At 36.5% G+C, this 22,569-nt stretch overlaps 2 protein-coding genes across 2 annotated transcripts; one reads left to right on the top strand and one right to left on the bottom strand.

The window, feature by feature from the left end:
* Nucleotides 1–16,025: 16,025 nt before the first annotated feature.
* LOC122046053 lies at nt 16,026–18,967 on the top strand. The gene is made up of 4 exons (XM_042606546.1): nt 16,026–16,325; nt 18,118–18,186; nt 18,275–18,434; nt 18,540–18,967. Exons 1-4 carry the CDS (start codon nt 16,143–16,145, stop codon nt 18,572–18,574), a joined length of 447 nt encoding a protein of 148 aa, XP_042462480.1. The 5' UTR covers nt 16,026–16,142; the 3' UTR covers nt 18,575–18,967.
* Nucleotides 18,968–19,456: 489 nt separating this feature from the next.
* Nucleotides 19,457–21,397, bottom strand: LOC122046052 (mitochondrial phosphate carrier protein 3, mitochondrial-like). Its single transcript, XM_042606545.1, has 6 exons — nt 20,994–21,397; nt 20,469–20,830; nt 20,343–20,386; nt 20,036–20,244; nt 19,820–19,944; nt 19,457–19,737 (listed from the first exon to the last, which is right to left on the bottom strand). Exons 1-6 carry the CDS (start codon nt 21,288–21,290, stop codon nt 19,671–19,673), a joined length of 1,104 nt encoding a protein of 367 aa, XP_042462479.1. The 5' UTR covers nt 21,291–21,397; the 3' UTR covers nt 19,457–19,670.
* Between the last annotated feature and the right edge of the window lie 1,172 nt (nt 21,398–22,569).

Below are 22,569 nucleotides of genomic sequence, written 5' to 3'. Positions count from 1 at the left end.
AGAAGCTTGCTTTAGTCCATAAATGGACCTATGCAGCTTGCATACTCTGCTAGTATGCTGTGGATCTACAAAACCCTCAGGTTGTGTCATGTACACATCCTCGAGCAGGTTTTCATTCAGAAACGCGATTTTGACATCCATCTGCCATATCTCATATGTTGGTTGCTACTCGGAAAACCTAGAGGTTCCACTGTACAAAAAATTTGTACAAAGGTCTGAACCTTCTCCTAACTACCATGTGTTCTTTTAAATTAAATTTTGGATCGCCTGCGGAACTTAACACGTTTGATCCAAAACTTAATCTATTCGTTCTTTTAGGTTTTGACTTGGGTCTCCTGCGGAACTTAACACGTTCGACCCAAATCACCTTAAGTTATAAATTCCATTAAATATTAATTTCCATAATCGGTTCCCAGTACTGACGTGGCGAGGCACATGACCTTCTTGGATATGGGAGCAACCACCACCGACTAGACAAAACCTTTTATAGAAAGCTAATATTTAATTTCCTAAAATAACTTTAGGTTAACCGAAAAGAACAATCAAATCACAAGGAAAAGAAAAAAAACAAAAGAACACAATATCGAAAAACATATTCGAAATTTTAGAATCGTAAGCCTCTTGTATTTGGTATTTTTCCAAAAATAACTAGTATGATGCGGAAAGAAAAATTACTAGTTATACCTTTTAGAAAAACCTCTTGATCTTCTACCGTATTCCACTTCTAACCTCGGACGTTGTGTGGGCAACGATCTTCCGAGATGAGAAACCACCAACCACCTTCTTCTCCTCCTAGCTAGGTTCGGCCACAAAGAAGCTTTACCAAGGATGAAGAACAAAACACTAACCAAGCTCCAAGAGATGCAAGCTTTCTCTCCTTCTTCTTCTTCTTCTCCAAGTAGTATCCGGCCTCCACAAGAGCTCCAAGCAATAGAGAGTTTCGGCCACCACAAAGAGGAAGAGGAGAAGAGATGATGGCCGGCCACAACACCAAGGAAAAGAGGGAGAGAAAATAATAGAGGTTGTATCTGATGAAGGCACCCTCACCCCTTCTTTTATATTCCTTGGCCTAGGCAAATTAGGAAATTTAATTACAATAAAATTTCCTCAATTTCCTTGACATGATTTAATTAAGAAAAATAAAATAAAATTTCCCCAATTGAAATCTTATGGCCGGCCACATCAATGAAATCAAATTGGACAAGTTTTAATCAACAATTAAAACTTCCTAATTTGTTTCCGGAAATTTTAAAAAATAAAATTTCTCTTCAAAATCTCTTCATGGTTGATAAAAGGAAATTTCTATAATTTTAATTTTTCAACATGTGAATAATTTTTAAAGAGAAAATAAAATATCTCACCAATCTACAAATAAGGAAAGAGATCTAATCTCTTTCTTTAATCTTTTGTAGATCTTTTACAAGAGAGATATTTTAATTTTAATTCTCTTTAATAAATTATATCTCCCACATAATAAAAATTAAAATTAAAATCCATTTTAAATTAATTTGGCCGGCCCCCACTAGCTTGGGTTCAAGCTAGGGCTGGCCACCCAATTTTATACCTAGGCCGGCCCTAGCTTGGTTTCCAAGCTAGCTTGGCCGGCCCCCTATTGGTGGGTATAGAAGGTGGGTAAAGGTGGGTATAGTACTCTATAAATAAGAGGCTACGATAGGGACCGAGAGGAGGAATTGGTTTTGGTCTCCCGATAAAATTAAGCATCCCGTGTTCGCCCCGAACACACAACTTAATTTTATCAATAATAATTCATTCCACTAGAGAACTATTATTGAACTACCGCACCAATCCCAAATTACATTTTTGGGCTCCTTCTTATTATGAGTGTGTTAGTCTCCCTGTGTTTAAGATATCGAATGTCCACTAATTAAGTGAGTTACTGACAACTCATTTAATTAATATCTTAGTCCAAGAGTAGTACCACTCAACCTTATCGTCATGTCGGACTAAGTCCACCTGCAGGGTTTAACATGACAATCCTTATGAGCTCCTCTTGAGGACATTATCAACCTATTATCTCTAGGACACAGTTTCCTTCTATAATCAACAACACACACTATAAGTGATACAATTTCCCAACTTATCAGGCTTATTGATTCATCGAACTAAATCTCACCCATTGATAAATTAAAGAAATAAATATCAAATATATGTGCTTGTTATTATATTAGGATTAAGAGCACACACTTCCATAATAACCGAGGTCTTTGTTTCTTTATAAAGTCAGTATAAAAGAAACGACCTCAAATGGTCCTACTCAATACACTCTGAGTGTACTAGTGTAATTATACAGTCAAGATAAACTGATACCTAATTACACTACGACCTTCTAATGGTTTGTTCCTTTCCATTTTGATCGCGAGCTACTGTTTATAATTTATAAGGTACTGATAACATTATCTTCTGCATGTGACACCACATACTATGTTATCTACAATATAAATTAATTGAACAACTACAACTAAATGTAGACAATTTAACCAAATGTGATTCTTTATTCATAATGAATGTTTACAAAGCTTAGGCTTTCAGTATACACTCCAACAATCTCCCACTTATACTAATGACTAAGCTGTCATATCTTCTACCATACATCTGATTCCCATTCCCTCCACATGCCGATCAAAAGCTTTCGCCGGAAGGGCCTTAGTGAAAGGATCTGCCAGGTTATCTGCTGATGCAATCTTGGCGATGACAACTTCTCCTCGCTTCACGATATCTCGTATCAGGTGGTACTTGCGCTCTATATGTTTACTTGCCTTATGAGCTCGTGGTTCCTTCGAGTTTGCAACTGCACCGCTATTATCACAATAAATTGTGATAATTTTGGGCAAACCAGGAATCACATCTAAGTCCATTAGAAAGTTCCTGAGCCATACTGCTTCTTTAGTTGCCTCAGAGGCTGCTACATACTCAGCTTCCATGGTTGAGTCCGATACGTATTTCTGCTTAACACTCCTCCATGAAATGGCTCCACCTCCTAAAGTAAACACATAGCCTGATGTAGACTTACTATTGTCCCTATCTGATTGGAAATCTGAATCCGTGTAACCCACAGGGAGCAAATCGTCTGCTTGGTAAATTAGCATATAATCTCTAGTCCTTCTCAGGTACTTTAATATATGCTTTACCGCAGTCCAATGTCCTTGTCCAGGGTTACTCTGATATCTGCTGACCATGCCCACGACAAAACAAATATCAGGTCTCGTACATAGCATTGCATACATAAGGCTTCCTACAGCCGAGGAATAAGGAACTGCTTTCATGTCTTCTATCTCCTTTGAAGTCTTAGGAGACATCTCTTTAGATAGAGCTATTCCATGCCTAAAAGGTAAGAAACCTTTCTTGGAATTCTGCATACTAAAACGAGCAAGGATTGTATCTATATATGAAGCTTGGGACAGACACAACATTCTTTTCTTGCGATCCCTTATCACTTTGATCCCAAGAATGTGTGCACACTCTCCTAAGTCCTTCATATCAAATTGTTTGGACAACCATACCCTTACGTCTGATAATACCTTGACATTGTTGCCAATTAAGAAAATATCATCTACGTATAGTACAAGAAATACCACCACGTTTCCGTTACACTTCTTGTATACACAAGACTCATCCGGACACTGAATAAATCCATACGACTGGATTACTTCATTAAACCGGATGTTCCAAGACCTTGAAGCTTGCTTCAGTCCATAAATGGACCGATTGAGCTTGCACACTAGATGCTCTTTGCCTTTTTCAATGAACCCTTCTGGTTGCTTCATATGGATGTTCTCTTCAAGACTTCCATTAAGGAAAGCTGTCTTGACATCCATTTGCCAAATCTCATAATCCATATGAGCAGCAATGGATAAAAGTATCCGGATAGACTTAAGCATGGCTACCGGTGAAAAGGTTTCCTCATAATCGATTCCCTCTTTCTGAGTGTACCCTTTCGCAACAAGCCTAGCTTTGAAGGTTTCTACCTTCCCGTCTGTCCCTCTTTTCCTTTTGTAGATCCACTTGCATCCAACGGCTTTTACACCATCAGGTGGTTCTACAAGCTCCCAGACCTTATTAGAGTACATAGACTCTATTTCAGAATTCATTGCCTTTTGCCAAGATGCTGCATCTATATCTTGGAGTGCTTCATCATATGTTCGTGGATCAGGTTCATGTTTACCCGGGATCAAATCCGAAGACTCTCCCAAAAACATGAATCTTTCAGGTTTCCTTACAACCCTCCCACTACGACGAGGCACTGTCTGTGGTTGTGTTTCATGTGTGACACGTGTTGCAGTCTCTTGTGGTACTTCATCTTGTACTGTTGGTACTGAAGTAGACGTGTCCTCTCTAAGTTCTTCTAAAACAACTTTGCTACTGAGCTTGTGATCCATTATATAGTTTTCTTCTAAAAACTGGGCATTGGTGCTAACAATGACCTTCTGGTCTTTAGGACTATAAAATAAACCACCTTTCGTTCCTCTGGGATACCCCACAAACACGCGAACTTCTGTACGAGATTCTAACTTATCAGCATCTGGTTTTGCACATGTGCTGGACTACCCCAAATCCGAATATGTCTTAGACTGGGCTTTCGCCCATTCCACAATTCTGTGGGAGTAGAAGAAACTGATTTAGAAGGTACTAAGTTGAGAACGTATACTGCTGTTTCCAGAGCATATCCCCAAAACGAATTTGGTAATTCTGAATAACTCATCATCGATCTAACCATCTCTATAAGAGTCCTGTTCCTTCGTTCTGCTACACCATTCTGTTGGGGTGTTCCAGGTGCAGACAATTGGGATTGAATCCCGGCCTCTGATAAGTAATTCCTAAACTCTCCTAAGAGGTACTCACCACCACGATCTGACCGTAGTGTCTTGATACTTTTACCTAGTCGTTTCTCCACATCAGCCTTGTACTCTTTGAACTTATCAAAGCACTCGGACTTGCGGCGCATTAGGTAAATGTATCCATATCTTGAATAATCATCTATGAAAGAGACAAAATATTCAAAACCTCCTCTTGCCTGGACAGACATAGGACCACATAAATCAGAGTAAACCAACTCTAACACTTCTTTGGCTCTATACCCCTTGGCCTTGAACGGTCTCTTGGTCATTTTACCTTCCAAGCAAGATTCACAAGTTGGAAAATTTTCCAACTCTAATGAACCCAAAAGTCCATCGGCTATAAGCCTCTGAATTCTACTTAAGTTAATATGACCAAGCCTTAGATGCCAAAGATATGCTTGGTTCATTTCCGAAGGTTCTTTTCTCTTATTAGAGTTAGAAGATGAGTTATAAATTTCCATGTTTTGCTTTGTGGAAGAAATTGGATTTAAAGTATACAAATTGCCAACTAATGCACCAGAACAGATAATCACTTTATTTCTTTTAATAACTACATCGTTACTGAAAGAAACTGAATATCCATCTAAAAACAGTTTAGAAACTGAAATTAAATTCTTTCTAAAACTGGGTACATAAAGACAATTTCTTAAAACCAAATTTCTATTTCTACTAAAAGATAAGTAGACGTCTCCCACTGCAACAGCTGCCACCTTAGTAGCATTGCCCATGTAGACGGTAATTTCTCCTTCAGATAGTCGTCGGGTTTCCTGGAACCCCTGCAAGGAATTGCAGACATGATCAGTGGCTCCCGTATCTACACACCAGGTGCTGGTAGATAACACCGCTAAACATGTTTCAACAACTAGAGCATGAGATATACCTTTGTTTTGGTTCCTACGAGGACATCCGCCTTCCAATGTCTACTTTGCAGATGAAGCACTTGCCCTTGGCTTCTTCACTCCTGCATTCGTTACACTGAGATTTATTCACTTTCTTTCTGAACCACTTGTTTCTTCTTCTTCTTTCCTCTCGGTTTAGAAGTAGAACCATTTTCGATAGTGAATTTGAGCATTGTGACGAAATAATCCTTCTGCAGTCAATAGTTCCGCTAATGAATAAATCCTCTTATTCATATTATAGTTCAAACGCTCAAAACTTCTAGGTAGCGTTGGAGGATCATATCGATCTGGGTTTCCCATCAATTTCTCCTCCAAGGATCAGTATCTTGAGATAAGCCATCATCTTTAGGATATGATCCCTTACAGGAGTACCCTCTTGCATGGTGGCTGTCATTATCTTTCTCATGGCTTCTTGCCTAGAAGCCCTATCCTGATGACCAAAGAGTTCCTTGAGATTGTTCATAATATCATAGGCTGTTGGTAAATCTTGATGCTGATGTTGCAATACATTTGACATTGAAGCCAAAATGTAACCCCGCACCATCTCATCTGCTTTTACCCATTTCCTATGATATTCAATCTCCTCTTGGGTAGATTCACCAGTAAGTGCTTCAGGACAAGGCTCAGTCAGTACAAATTTATAGCTTTCAGCAGTAAGGACAATGTCCAGGTTCCTTTTCCAATCTATGTAATTAGGTCCAGTAAGTCTATTTTGTTGAAGTATGATGGACAGTGGGTTGAAAGTCATCCTAAGAATCACAAATAACTTTTGGTCAGAACTCTAAATTTAGAATAATATTGATTCCTCAAACAATACTATTTTAAATTAACCAACACCTCAAAACACCGTGAATTTTGTATGCCACGTTAGTGTGGACGTATACAAATTCAACATTTGTAAAAGGAGGGTTTTTTCCCATTAATTTTATTATCTTGTCAACCTAACTTTTTGACAAATAAAATTAATAGTTGGTGTCTTTTGGTCACACAAATAATAGCAGTGACTCCGATGGGGAGGATACTATTAGATGTGTCTAAGTGTATACCATTACTTGACACTAAGTCCATTAATAAGATTATGCCCCTTCCGTTGGGGAAGATCACACGCTCTTAATTAACTTCCTATAGTCATCCAAAAATGGAAGTCTGTTCTAGTGATCCACAAACAAGCTCATTCGTTATGGAGGAAGGCACTTAGAGCCAACGCGCAAGCTTGTTTGCATCACTTACAAACCAGTAATGGAGACCATGGGATTTATTTAAAAATCTCTCTCCCACTTAGTTATTTATAAATAAGGAATTTTAACTATGCTAGCCTACTAAACATGTAAACTAACATATACACACAGCACAATATAAAAGCAATAAATAGAAAATCTAATTTTCAACTATTATGGCTTTTATCTCTAGTTGTCCTCCGTGTGTTGTCATCCCAAGCTGCTGCCATATTTGGCCACAGCCACTGGGTCTAGCTGTCGCATCCATCTTGCTCCTAGTTCCGCTGCGCCTCTGGTCCTTAGAAGGTTCCACGCTTTGCAAGATTCGATCCGCGACATAAATAGAATTTTACATTTTTGATCCTATATTCCATAAAAGGAATGTACATGTATCTAGATCAAAAATAAAATCCTAATAAATCTAAATACAGCTCCTGCTGTATTTTAATACAATCATGCACACACATATAAATGCCCTTGACATGTCTAAGGGTCCAATCACACACATAATAACTAAAAGTCATAATAGTTGGATCCTGCATCCACAAAGTTAGTACATCCTACTATTAACCTGCCTAAATTATGTATGACATGTGCATAATTAAACTAATACCAAATACACAGAGGCAAAACCCTAGCTCTGATACCAATTGTTGGTTGCTACTCGGAAAACCTAGAGGTTCCACTGTACAAAAAATTTGTACAAAGGTCTGAACCTTCTCCTAGCTACCATGTGTTCTTTTAAATTAAATTTTGGATCACTTGCGGAACTTAACACGTTTGATCCAAAACTTAATCTATTCGTTCTTTTAGGTTTTGACTTGGGTCTCCTGCGGAACTTAACACGTTCGACCCAAATCACCTTAAGTTATAAATTCCATTAAATATTAATTTCCATAATCGGTTCCCAGTACTGACGTGGCGAGGCACATGACCTTCTTGGATATGGGAGCAACCACCACCGACTAGACAAAACCTTTTATAGAAAGCTAATATTTAATTTCCTAAAATAACTTTAGGTTAACCGAAAAGAACAATCAAATCACAAGGAAAAGAAAAAAAACAAAGGAACACAATATCGAAAAACATATTCGAAATTTTAGAATCGTAAGCCTCTTGTATTTGGTATTTTTCCAAAAATAACTAGTATGATGCGGAAAGAAAAATTACTAGTTATACCTTTTAGAAAAACCTCTTGATCTTCTACCGTATTCCACTTCTAACCTCGGACGTTGTGTGGGCAACAATCTTCCGAGATGAGAAACCACCAACCACCTTCTTCTCCTCCTAGCTAGGTTCGGCCACAAAGAAGCTTTAACAAGGATGAAGAACAAAACACCAACCAAGCTCCAAGAGATGCAAGCTTTCTCTCCTTCTTCTTCTTCTTCTCCAAGTAGTATCCGGCCTCCACAAGAGCTCCAAGCAATAGAGAGTTTCGGCCACCACAAAGAGGAAGAGGAGAAGAGATGATGGCCGGCCACAACACCAAGGAAAAGAGGGAGAGAAAATAATAGAGGTTGTATCTGATGAAGGCACCCTTACCCCTTCTTTTATATTCCTTGGCCTAGGCAAATTAGGAAATTTAATTACAATAAAATTTTCTCAATTTCCTTGACATGATTTAATTGAGAAAAATAAAATAAAATTTCCCCAATTGAAATCTTATGGCCGGCCACATCAATGAAATCAAATTGGACAAGTTTTAATCAACAATTAAAACTTCCTAATTTGTTTCCGGAAATTTTAAAAAATAAAATTTCTCTTCAAAATCTCTTCATGGTTGATAAAAGGAAATTTCTATAATTTTAATTTTTCAACATGTGAATAATTTTTAAAGAGAAAATAAAATATCTCACCAATCTACAAATAAGGAAAGAGATCTAATCTCTTTCTTTAATCTTTTGTAGATCTTTTACAAGAGAGATATTTTAATTTTAATTCTCTTTAATAAATTATATCTCCCACATAATAAAAATTAAAATTAAAATCCCTTTTAAATTAATTTGGCCGGCTCCCACTAGCTTGGGTTCAAGTTAGGGCCGACCACCCAATTTTATACCTAGGCCGGCCCTAGCTTGGTTCCCAAGCTAGCTTGGTCGGCCCCCTATTGGTGGGTATAGGTGGGTATAGTACTCTATAAATAAGAGGCTACGATAGGGACCGAGAGGAGGAATTGGTTTTGGTCTCCCGATAAAATTAAGCATCCCGTGTTCGCCCCGAACACACAACTTAATTTTATCAATAATAATTCATTCCACTAGAGAACTATTATTGAACTACCGCACCAATCCCAAATTACATTTTTGGGCTCCTTCTTATTATGAGTGTGTTAGTCTCCCTGTGTTTAAGATATCGAATGTCCACTAATTAAGTGAGTTACTGACAACTCATTTAATTAATATCTTAGTCCAAGAGTAGTACCACTCAACCTTATCATCATGTCGGACTAAGTCCACCTGCAGGGTTTAACATGACAATCCTTATGAGCTCCTCTTGAGGACATTATCAACCTAGTATCTCTAGGACACAGTTTCCTTCTATAATCAACAACACACACTATAAGTGATACAATTTCCCAACTTATCAGGCTTATTGATTCATCGAACTAAATCTCACCCATTGATAAATTAAAGAAATAAATATCAAATATATGTGCTTGTTATTATATTAGGATTAAGAGCACACACTTCCATAATAACCGAGGTCTTTGTTTCTTTATAAAGTCAGTATAAAAGAAACGATCTCAAATGGTCCTACTCAATACACTCTGAGTGTACTAGTGTAATTATACAGTCAAGATAAACTGATACCTAATTACACTACGACCTTCTAATGGTTTGTTCCTTTCCATTTTGATCGCGAGCTACTGTTTATAATTTATAAGGTACTGATAAGATTATCTTCTGCATGTGACACCACATACTATGTTATCTACAATATAAATTAATTGAACAACTACAACTAAATGTAGACAATTTAACCAAATGTGATTCTTTATTCATAATGAATGTTTACAAAGCTTAGGCTTTCAGTATACACTTCAACAATAGCAAGCATGATCCGAATGGACTTAAACATCGCTATTGGAGAAAAAGTTTCATCATAGTCAATACCATGAATCTACTTGAAACCTTTAGCTACCAAGCGACCCTTGTAGATAAGTTCATCCATGTCAGTCTTTCTCTTAAAGACCCACTTACACCTAATGGGTTTTACCCCTTCAGGTGGATCAACCAAAGTCCATACTTGGTTGGTGTACATGGATTCTATTTCGGATCTCATGGCTTATAGCCATTTCTCGGAATGGCTTCAAGTAGAAGAAATTAAGGCGGTTCCTTATGCTTTAGCTATAGGAAGCCTAATATATGCTATGCATGAGACCAGATATCTGTTTTGTCATGGACATGGTTAGCAGATATCAAAGTAACCCTGGATAAGAACATTGGACCACTGTAAAGCATATATTAAAGTACCTAAGAAGGACTAGAGATTATATGCTGGTTTACTAAGCAGATGATTTGCTTCCTGTGGGTTACACGGATTTTGACTTCCAATCAGATAGGGACAAATAGTAAGTCAACCTCGGGGGTTTTGTGTTTACTTTAGAAGGTAAAGCCATAACAATGGAGGAGTGTTAAGCAGAGATATTTTTTCAGATCCACCAAAGAAGCTAAGTATGTGGCAGCCTCTGAGGCAGTCATAAAAGTTGTATGACTCAGAAACTTCATGATGGACTTAGATGTGATTCCTGGTTTGCCCAAAATTATTACAGTATATTGTAATAATAAATGGTGCAGTAGCAAACTTGAAGGAGTCACGAGCCCATAAAGCAAGTAAACACATAAGAGCGCAAGTACCACACAATAAGAGACAAGATATATAATGAGGAGAAGTTGTTGCCGTCTAGATTGCATCAGGTGATAACCTGGGAGATCCTTTCACTAAGGTCCTTAAGGCAAGAGCTTTTGATGGGCATGTTGAAGGGTTGAGAATAAGATTTATGACAGGGTATATGACAGCATAGTCTTTTAGTATAAGTGGGAGATTATTGGAATGTATACTAAAAGCCTAGTTTTTTGTATAAATATTTACTTAGAAATAAGAATCATATTGGTCAAATATCTACATTTATAAGCTAAGTATAATTGTTCAATTAATTTATATTATAGATAACATGGTGTGTGGTGTCACACACAGAAGATCATGTTATCAGTTCTTTATAAATTATAAACAGTTCCTCATGACTAAGATATATAAGAATAAACTATTGGAATAGTCATAGTGTAATTTGGTAATAGTTTATCTTGACTATAAAATTACACTAGTACACTCAGAGTGTATTGAGCTGCACTATTTAAGGTAAGTTCTTTTTATACTGACTGAATAAAAGAACAAGACCTTTGTTATTATGGAAGTGTGTGCTCTTAATCCTGATATAATAACAAGCGCATATATCTAGTATTTATTTTTTTGACTTATCAAAGGGTGAGATTTAGCTCAATAAATCAAAAGACCTAATAAGTTGGGAAATAATATTATTTATAGTGTGTGTTGTTGATTATAGAAGGAAACTGTGTCCTAGGAATCTAGGTTGATGATGTTCCCAAGAGGAGCTCATAAGGATTGTCATGTAAACCCTGCAGGTGGACTTAGTTCGATATGACAATAAAGTTGAGTGATACTACTCTTGGGGATAGATATTAATTAAGTGAGTTGTCAGTAACTCATTTAATTAGTGGACATTCTATATCTTAAACACATGGAGATTAACACATTCATGATAAGAAGAAGTCCAAAATGTAATTTGGGATTGATGTGGTAGTTCAATAATAACTCTTTAGTGGTATGAGTTATTATTGATGAACTTGAGTTGGGTGTTCGGGGCGAACACGGGGGAAGCTTAAGCTCATCGGGAGACCAAAACTAATTTCTCCTCTCGGTCCCTATTGTAGCCTCTTATATAAAGCCTAGTATCCACCTAAACCCAGCTTCTTACCCAAGTTAAGGGGCCGGCCTAGCCCATCTTGGTGTCCAAGATGTGGCCGCCCACATGAGTTGCTTGGAGTCCAAGTTAAGGCCGGCTCAAGCACATCTTGGTGTCCAAGATGGGGCCGACCACACAAAGGTATGAAAGGAAGTTTTATTTTAAAAAATCTTTCCTTTTATAGACATCCACAAAAGGATTTAAAGAGAGATTTTAAATTATAAAACTTTCCTTTTTTTTAATGGGCACAAAAGGAAATAAAAGGAGTTTTCAATTTGTGAAAACTTTCCTTTTATAACTTTCACATGGTTTTAAAAGAGAGTTTTAAAATTTAAAATCTTTCCTTATATAGATTTTCTACAAAGGATTAAAGAAAGATTTGAAATCTTTCCTTATTTGTAGTTATCTATATTGTGAAAGAAAGATTTTAATTTTTGGATAAAACTTTCCTTTTTTGAAACCATGATTTAAAAGAGAAGTTTTATTTATTAAAATCTTTTCTTTTATAGATATCCATAAAAGAATTTAAAAGAGAGAGATTTTAATTTATAAAACATATCTTTTATAGCTTTCCATAAAAGGGATTTTAAAAGAGAAGATTTTAATTTTTGATTGAAATCTTTTTCCTTGTTTGTGCATAATAGAGGACCGACCATGTCATGGTCTAAAAGGAGTATTAATTTTTTCTTTTTTAGCCATGATAGAGAAATAAAAGGAAGTTTTATTTTTGTTATAAAACTTTCTTTTTTTAGATTCACCAAGGATTATAAAAGAGGGGGAGAGGGTGCCTTCATGGGTGACACAACCTCTTCTATTCCTCCTCTTTTAATCCTTGTGGTCGGCCATCCCTCTCTAGATTTTCCTTTGCTTATTCTCCTAGGGCCGACCATATTTTAGCTCTTCCTCCTCTTATCTTGCTTGGTGGCCGAATATAATCTAAGCTTGGAAGAGAAGAACTCAAGGGGCCGGCGGCATACTTGGAGAAGAAGTGAAAGAGAGGAAGGTTTTCTATTTTGCATCCCTTGGTGTGGCCGAAACTTGGGAGAAAGAAGGAGGCTTGGGCAGATTTCATCTTGGAAGATCGTCGCCCACATGACGTCCAAGAGAAGCAGAGGAATACAATAGAAGATTAAGAGGTCATTAGCTACAAAAAAAAGTATAACTAACTAATTGTTTCCGCATCATGTTAGTTAGTTCATGTTCTTTGTTTTTGATCTTGAAATACCAAACAAAGAGGCTAGCGATTCTAGATTTTCGAATTTATGTTTCGTCCTTATGTTTTTTTTCTTTTTTGATCTTGTGATTCGATTGTTCTTATTGGTTAAACCTAGGGTTACTATAAGGAGATTGAATATTGAATTTCTTTAAAAGGTTTTGTCAAGGAATTGATGGATGATCCCATAACCAAGAAGGCCTAGTGCCTCGCCATGTTTAACCTAGAAGCCAATTTTAGAAATAAATATTTAATCAACTTTGTAACATGGGTGGACTTGGATTAATAATGTTAAGCATCGTTTGCGATCCAAGTCTAAACCTTTAAGAACAGATAAGTTAAATTTGGAATCAATAATGTTAAGTTCTGTTTGTGATTCCAAATTTAATTTCTAAAGAACACAATAGATTGTTAGGAATGATTCAGGACTTGCACAAAATTTTTGTACAGGGGAGCCGGTACGATATTCCGAGTAGCAACCAACAGGATGAGCTTCCTTCCCAATGAGCAAATGCAATATTTGTTTATGATGAAATGACTTCTTTTAATTTTGTATTCATCTTGTATCTTATGAAAGAGATAATGGGGATCACGTATATTCTTTGTCGGGCTTTACAAAGTAAGTCTCAGGATATTATAAATGCGATGGAGCTTGTGTTATCTACCAAGAATTTACTTCAATAGATACGGGATAATAAGTGGGATGAGCTGCTTATAAAAGTGAAGTTTTTTTGTGAACTTCGAAATATTGATATTCCTGATTTTAGTGCTCCATATATTAATAGACGAGGTCTGGTCTGCCCTTGTCAAGACAATTTCACCATTGAGCATCATTATAAGGTAGACCTCTTTTATGCTTCAATAGATTCACAATTGTAAGGAATTAATGGAAGCTTTAGTGATGATGTTATGGAATTCCTTATTCTTAGTAATGTCTTAAATCCTCAAAATGTGGTGGAGTCTTTTAGAGTTATAGATATAAGTAAATTAGTTGAAAAGTTTTATGCATAAGATTTTATATGAGATGGAAAAGAAAAATTGGAGATGTAATTGAAGTATTACGAGTATAAAATAGTCAAAGGGTTTGATTACAAAAAACTTTCAACTATTTCAGAGTTATATCAATGGTTGGTGAAAACTAACAAGTCTATTACATAAAATCTTATTTTTAGAGTGATAATACTTGTGCTTACTCTTCCAGCTTCCGCTACTATTATAGAATGATCATTTTCTTCGATGAATATTATGAAAATAAGACTTTGGAGCAAAATGGAGGATGTGTTTCTCTTAGATGCATTAATAACATATATTGAAAGAGAAATTGCTAGAAATATGAGCATAATAAATATTATTGAAGATTTTAAAATTTTAAAAGAGCGTCAAATTCCTTTTAGTTAGAGAATTATATTTAATACTTAGTTGGATATATCTTTTAAAGAAGTTTTAAATTTCCTGTTTTGATAATATACTATTATTAACTATGAGTATTCTGTTTATTTTTTTAATTATTATATTTTTATTATTGAAAGTTATATACAATATATAATAATTATTTTTCGTTACTTAATATATGACCTCCCCAAATTTAAAATCCTAGATTCGCCATGACTAGTCCCTTCTAGGATGTTCAATGTAAATAGGTATGTGGTTAAAATTGAATGCATACTCTTAATGAAGTTTAAGTTTCAAAATAGCTAGAGACATAATTTGAAATTTCACCTATTGAAGATGAGAAATTGAATGCATACTCTTAATGAAGTTTAAGTTTCAAAATAACTAGAGACATAATTTGAAATTTCACCTATTGAAGATGAGAAATGGTGTTGTTTCTAATAAGACCATGATTTTAGTCTGGTAAATGTTCATGAATCTAAGATCGAGCACAAGGTCATAATAGTGTTAAATAATTTGAACATATTTTAAAATTTGGGATAGTTCATATGTGGTATATTTTCGGTATTTGTTTAGAGACGAAGTTCAATGGCAAGACACACTATCGTCTTGCAAATGCGACATATTTCATTAATTGAAGGTTAAAATCAAAAGATACTGTCTTGTATATATGAATCTATGATATATATGAATCTATTATGATCACTCTAGAAGAAATATTACAATTTAGTGAGAGATTACAAGAAATTGTAACATATGTGAGAGTTTGAGTTGAACCAATGTGTCTCTTGGCGGGATCATTTCATTTGAATTATTCTTGAACCAATATGTCTCTTGATTAGATGATTTCCTCTATAATTAATTTTAACAATTATTTAAATGAAGAGGTGTCTTGTGATGGATAGTTGATTTTAGATACATTGATGTATGAAAAGACACTAATCTCCCTATAAATATTCATATTTTTGTATATTTTAGCAACTTAATATTTTTCATAGATATTGTGTTGAAATGATTGCTATATCTTAAGATAATTTATTGATAAAACTCATTAAGTCATTAGCAAAGAGTAAATAAAATCTTTAAAAAAATATTTCTATACGCCACAAATTCCTTCCACCTTCGTTTTTTGTTTTCTGTATTTTTAAGGGAAAAACAATATGAAGCATTTTTTTAATTGTCGATGAATATCTTCGATGTGAATATATATCTTTATCAATAATAAAATTATAATTTAAATTTAATCAAAATAAAATTATAATTTAAATTGAATCAAAACAGTAACAAATTTAAATAATAAAATTTGGTTAACATTGAAAAATTAAAGACAATAACACCGTCCGTTCATCGCAGATGATTAAAACTGTTCTACAATTATGCGGAAAAAAATAAAATAAAAAATCTATTTTATAATGAAATAGTTATATTGTTCCATTATTTAAAAAAAAAAAAATTGGCCCACGCGGAATTCCGGATCCGTTCTACCATCGAGCTTCCTCTTCGATATAGGGTTTCCCCTTCCTCCCGGATCTGTTCTACCCGAGACTCCACACGAGATCCATTCTCGCCCTCTCCGCCGCCATGAATCGCGGCTTCGGCGGTCCACTACTTTGCGTCGGCGATCTTCTCAGAGACGTCGCCGATGAAGCAACGGTCGTCGAATACGGCGATGGAGAGATCGATTTCACTTCGTCCACCTTAGGCGGCGGCCTTCCTCCTCAGCTTCCTCTCCAACCGTCTTGTGATCACGGGCAAGTATTCGAGGTATTCTCATTCCATAGTTTTGTCACTTGTTTTGAATGTTATGTGTTGATCCTCCTTGATTTGATTAGCGTGAGTATTAGGTCTAAATTCGGGGCATAATGTAGTCGATTAGTTACATTCTCTTTTGTTTGAGTTCATGATTAAAGTCAAATTTGACTACAAAATGATCTTTCCCTAATAGCTCAAGCTTCGTGAACTACTCAGTTGCAAAAGAAACTATTAACAATTGTCATTGAATTATTGCTTTGTGATACGCGATCTGGTGTTCTTGGGGTAATTTCGTTATGGTTAAGTTAATCAGCATGTGGTTGCTGTGTTGAATCTTGATCTGGAATAGAAAAAATTACTGGTTTTTAGATTTTGCTGCCGTTCAAAATCTTAATTGACCGTGCTATTTGATTGTTCCATTGTATATTAAGATTAGCTAACTCAACACTTTTTTTTTTCCTTGAATCTCACTGTTCCCTATTTTGACTTGTGGAACATAGCTATTATAGTTAGGTAAGTTTCTCGATCTATCATGATAATTTTGTCCTTGTATTGATTTGAGAAACATATATTTGAGTTAGGGAAGTTTCTCAATTACTTTTAAAGAAATATCAGCCATATAGTTGCCTATAGTTACCTCTAATTATTACCTAGAGGAATGTGAGGAACATGGGATTTAGTGTTGCCTTGAAGGTTGTCCCTCTTTCTTGAGTCTGATTCTTAATCATATCATTCAGAGATATGGACAAAATTTAGCAGTTTGTGAATTACCACTAATGTATCCTCCATTGCCAAGGCTTGAGTAGTTTAACTTGTGTTGATTATTGTGCTCACCACATTTTGCTCCATTTTAAAAGATGGTATACAATTACTATGAGTTCGTTTTTTCAGGTAAATATGTTTCAACTATCAATATGCAGCCTCTATGAACTTTCCTACTCCCATTTATGACTTCATTATTTCTGTTTGTTTAATCTCATGCTTATCTTGTACTACCTCTTTCTCCTACTGTTATTGTAATGGTTCTCAGTGGTATATGGGAAACTTCACCTATTTAAGATCTTTCATATATCCTAATTATTTTCTTTAGAAAAATGAGTCCAGGCTTACTTTAGATTCTCAGATGTTGGTATTAATTGTGTGAAAATGTTATGAAAATGACTCTGAATGACATATTTAAGCTAACCAACTTTTACATGGTTTGCTAACCAAGATTTACGAAGCCAACCACAATAACTGGAAACATGATAGATGTGTCAGCAAGGGAGAAAGTGGATTGTGTTAGAACAACTTTGTTCATCCTGTACGTTTGAGAAAATAATTGAATAGATGGAATATAGAAAAATGTGTGGATTCTAGAAGAATTAGTGGATGAGAGTAATATAAACATGAACTCTTACAAAGTTGTGTCCTAGTACAGCTATGACCAAAATAAATAATATTGAAAATAGCATGATACTCCTTCCCGTCACACTGGCACAGCATTGGTACTGTTTCATTTTGAATGGGTACTGAAACTTCAGCTAATTTATTTCCAACACCTATTGCATGTCTTACCAATACATTTGCTTCTCCAATGTTGCAGAATGCTCATTGATGTTCTTTATGCCATACCTAATGAACATCAAATTAAAAATGTTACATCAGTTAATGAATGAACATAAACAAACCACTAGTGATCTTGTTCACGAACATTATTTCCATTCATGACCCTTGTTATTGATTATATCATTTTACATTATTTTGTCTTGTTATCATTTCTTTAATATGCCGAGATTGAGGAGTTTCTCATATCTATCTTCAGGAGAACTATGATCAATTGCTCCAATCATTAGAGGGAAATGACCACTCATGGACAACACTAACCTTAAAGGTGTCACTGTTAACATCAGTTAACATTATCTTCTGTCTGCGCATATTTTCTCATTAGTTAATGCCAACAATTTATCTTCATGTCGTAGCTGTGCACTGCTCTAAAGACTGCAGATAAGTTGGTTGGTTCTGCCAACTCGAATATTGATTCATTGTTGGAAAAGGTAGCATCACTTGAGACGATAATAGATCGTGGTGATTCTGTCATTGCCAAAGTCAAGTCAATACAAGATGACAAGCTACATAAAGGTGAGTCACCAATCATTAATTTTCATGGCAATATGCAAGTGTTCTAAAGACTGCAGATAAACTGCTAGTTCTGCTAACCTGAATATTGACTTAATGCTGGAAAAGGTAGTGTAGCTCGAGAAACTAATACAATAGGGTGATTCGGCCACTGCCAAAGCCAGTCAAAGACACAATGTGAAACTCCATGAGGGTGATATGCAACACCAAATAGCCTTAAAAAGTAGGCAAACTCCCCGACTCATGCTACTTGGGATATTGCACGGTGACTGTTAAAGCAAATGCTCAACAAGAAGATCATGATTATATATATTTATTTCTTTTGTGAATTTTAAGTTCAATATGTTTGATTGATCGTAGTATGCATTTCATGTGACTGATCATGACCGGAAATCTTGGCATTCGGATAACTAAAATGCCTCCTTGTTGGCCTTGGGTGATGGTTCATAATGATCAATTAGGAAGATGGATTGGTGAATTATGGTAACTTTCTAGTGGCTTGTTAGCTTATTGAATCGGCTTTAACTTGGTAGACACCTTTTGCTTCTTTCAAGCCTTTTTTGTCTATGATATGGTTGTTGTGTGTTCATATTTCGGGTGTTTTTCTCAGTAAACAAATTGTCGTGTGAATAATGGTGTCATGGAAGACACTATATTGGGTGTATTTTGGTATTATTTGAACTCAAATTGGATGATAAATGGGTATCCAAATTGTTACGAAATAATTCATAGGCAATAAATGTTTTTTTTTTTAATTTAGGAAACCATCATTCATAGCTAAATGATATAATGATAAGTGGCTCTTTAACTGGGAAATGACACATTCATGGTTAAATACACGCATCGGTTGGTAAATTGGTATTTAGTTTTTGAAATGACCATTCTTAGCCATATGCTCCCATACGATGATAATTGGTAAAATTCATAGTTAAATCCTATGGAGGTTCCTTCTCAGCCATTTGATTTGATAGAGATTTAATTTTTTCCATAGACTCTGTTTGTCTAACAACATTCAACATGCAAAGTTTACAAAGACCATTGACGTTTTCTGCATAACCTCTATAATTTCTATGATACCTTATAAAATCTTTTCGTCTGAAAATGAAAATAGATAAAAATAATACAGCAATGAATCTAGATGATAATAGTTGACAGTGTGTTTTCCAAAACAATCTACTTTTATCCTAAAATGGTTCTTTGTCCGAAGATTTGAGAGTTGAATTGAGAATCTACACAGATTCAAGCGACAGCTTTGAACTTATCTGCCTCCGAAGCAGGAGCGGGAATCACTCCACCAGTTGTGGGCCTATAAATCATTAAATTTTGAAAGTTGACTACAATATTTAGCAATATGTGATTCACAACAGAACTAAGAATAGGGTACTTACAGGCCAACCATCACTTTGAAAGCATCATAGATTACCCATTGCACGCCCGTTAAGGTACCGACCATGACGATACGAAGCGGAAGCCCCCGAGTGAAAAGACCCCAGAGACCAAGCTTGTTAACAGCCTAGTTTACGAGACAAGAATGGCTTTAGCTATTCACAAGAGTGAACATGGAATTTCATACGAAGAAATATAACAAGCTATATGAGACTTACATCGCTAACAGTGGCACCTTTAGCGTTGTTTAGGAAAGAGACGAGATTGTCCGCAGGATGAGAAACAATGGCGCAGAGCACACCGGCAATGTAACCGCCGGCGAGACTCACCCCGAGCTGAAGCTGTTTGCTGCACTGGTCCTTGGGGATTGAATATTTGTAGATCATCTCCACAGTCGTCTCAAACGATGCAAATTTCATCATGGTGTCTGCATAAGTCACATATCAGCTAAGCTTTCATGTGGAAAAATAATGCTAGGCAAGTTCAGCACGCAACAGAGAGAGAGAATGACCAAATCATACTTACAAGGAATTTGACGACCCCAAAGTGGACCCAATCCTTTGTACAAACTGCATCAAGGAAACCAGTGTTGACGACCTAGCAGATCAGATGAACAATAGAGAAAAGAGCCGGGAGAGAAAAAGAACATACCCTGATACGCCCTCGGATTTAACAAGCTTAGGCAAACCATCACTCAAACCTCTAGCAAAACCAGGCTGCGTCTGGACTCGCACCTTGACGGCCTCAAAGGGGCAGAGAGCAACGTCGGCAATCACCTCAGCAGACGCAGAGCCAGCCAGGTAGATTAAAGTTTTGTACTTGGCAGCATACTCGGGTCCAGCAATATCAGAGTAGTATTTCTTGAAGAATTCATAAAATCCGAACTTGCAAGCTCCCTGGGCGCTGTACCCGAGCAGGGTCGGCACCCAGCCTCGGAAGAAACCCTTGACACCTTGTTCCTGGAGCAAAACCCCAAATCCGGAGGAGACGCTCTTGTACTTAGCCGGATCGATCTGGATATTTCAAGTGAAGTTAATGTTAAAAAGTACAAAAGGATGCCAAGGACTTGGTCAAATCACAACTTCGACGGCCTCATTAAGAGATGCCAAAGGAGGCGCGATCCGGCGGCCACGAGATCCAAGGTACAGGAGTAAATTGGAAAAGAGACACACTCACCTGCATGTTACACTTGACGAGATCGAGCGGCGTGACGGCCATGTGGGTCAGGCCGCAACTGGCGATCCCAGCGGCGGTGCAGGCGGCGTAAAACGTGGGCGAGTAGAGCTTGATCTTCCCCGGTTCGTTCGGAGATCGGGCGACAACAGATCCCATCGAGGCGGTGCCACTCGGGACCGCCTTAGGGAGGGAGGCGGCGGCGCTCCGCCCTAGAACCATCCGATCCATGCCGAGCGTCCCAGGCGAGTAAAGTAAGCCAGGAAAAAGCGATTGGCCGGACCTCTCCGAGAGATCCATCGATTGAAGGCTAGACTTTCGATCCGGATAAAGGAGGAGAAGGAAGCGACCTGAAGCGGGAAACGAACTCCGGCGAATCGACGGCAGCGGTTTCGAAGAAGAAGGGTACGTCACTCCTCCAATTATATAGCCAGGTAAGGTCTAGAGCCGCCCCCACGGGCGGGATCAACTGATTATGACATGGATTCTTGCAGCATGAATCGAGAGGTCGAGGGTCTGCGGCAACAAATGCGATAACATCAATATCTGTCCGTGCTAAACACCTGAGACCACCATGTCATAGCTGGGCCCGTATTCACTTCCAACCTTTTGCAGCAGGTAAGGTCTAGAGCCTTGTCATCGCCGGGCCCGTATTCACCGTAATTTACTCCCTCTCATACTCGTGGGGCAGGGGTGAGGGGGCCGCTGGGCGGCGGGACCCGCCTTTGCAACACAGGTAAGGTCTAGAGCCGTAAACGGGTTGACTGAAAGCGGGGCCGCCGGCCATTGTGAGGTCAGATTTTTTGGTTCAGAAAATAGAATTTTCTGAGAAGTTCATTCATTGACGGAATACTGAATTCCACCTGTTGGATGTCCAAGAATCCCGGACCAGTGGATCTCTGTCCGACCATTTTTGACTCGTCGAGGGATTAGAAAATCTCCTATTTAACCCAACTTAAAATGAGTTTAAGGTTCAGCCGATCAAATCATAAATTTTTTTTTAAAAAATATATATACATATAAAGTTTTTAAGTTTAGATTGCATATTAAGGAGGACTGCTCATTAAATTTTCTATTTTAATTTTAAGTGGGAAAGAACATTTTATTTTTTTTCAATTCCTAGGCCAATTCAAAGCTATCATGGGCCGATCTGAATGGATCACGGATCTAGACAGGTCAGTCTGTCTTGACTTACTTTTAAATGACATAAATAAATTTTAATCTAATACATTTAAATTACCGTTAAATTATTTGATAGAATCGATCAACTAAACAGTTCGATTATAAATTGACAAGATTCATCGTATAAAAGTCAAAAGTTAATCCAGGTAAAGTTGAAGTATGTGGTGAATAATTACTTTTAAATTTAATTTTTAATTAAATGATAATAATATCTTTAAATTATATAAACTAATCTTTTTTAATTATCTAAATATAATTTTAATACACTATTGTTTATATAATTATTATTATATTTTAAATATGGTATCAAAATTCTTATTTTTTATAATGAAAAATATATAAAATTAATAAAAATGAAAAAAAATTATATAAATACAAAAAAAATATGTATAAAAAA

This window comes from Zingiber officinale, chromosome 2B (genome assembly GCF_018446385.1).
Source record: "Zingiber officinale cultivar Zhangliang chromosome 2B, Zo_v1.1, whole genome shotgun sequence".
NCBI lineage: Eukaryota > Viridiplantae > Streptophyta > Magnoliopsida > Zingiberales > Zingiberaceae > Zingiber > Zingiber officinale.
The sequence above is the reverse complement of the archived record's forward strand: the minus strand, read 5'-3'. Positions and strand labels throughout refer to the sequence as shown.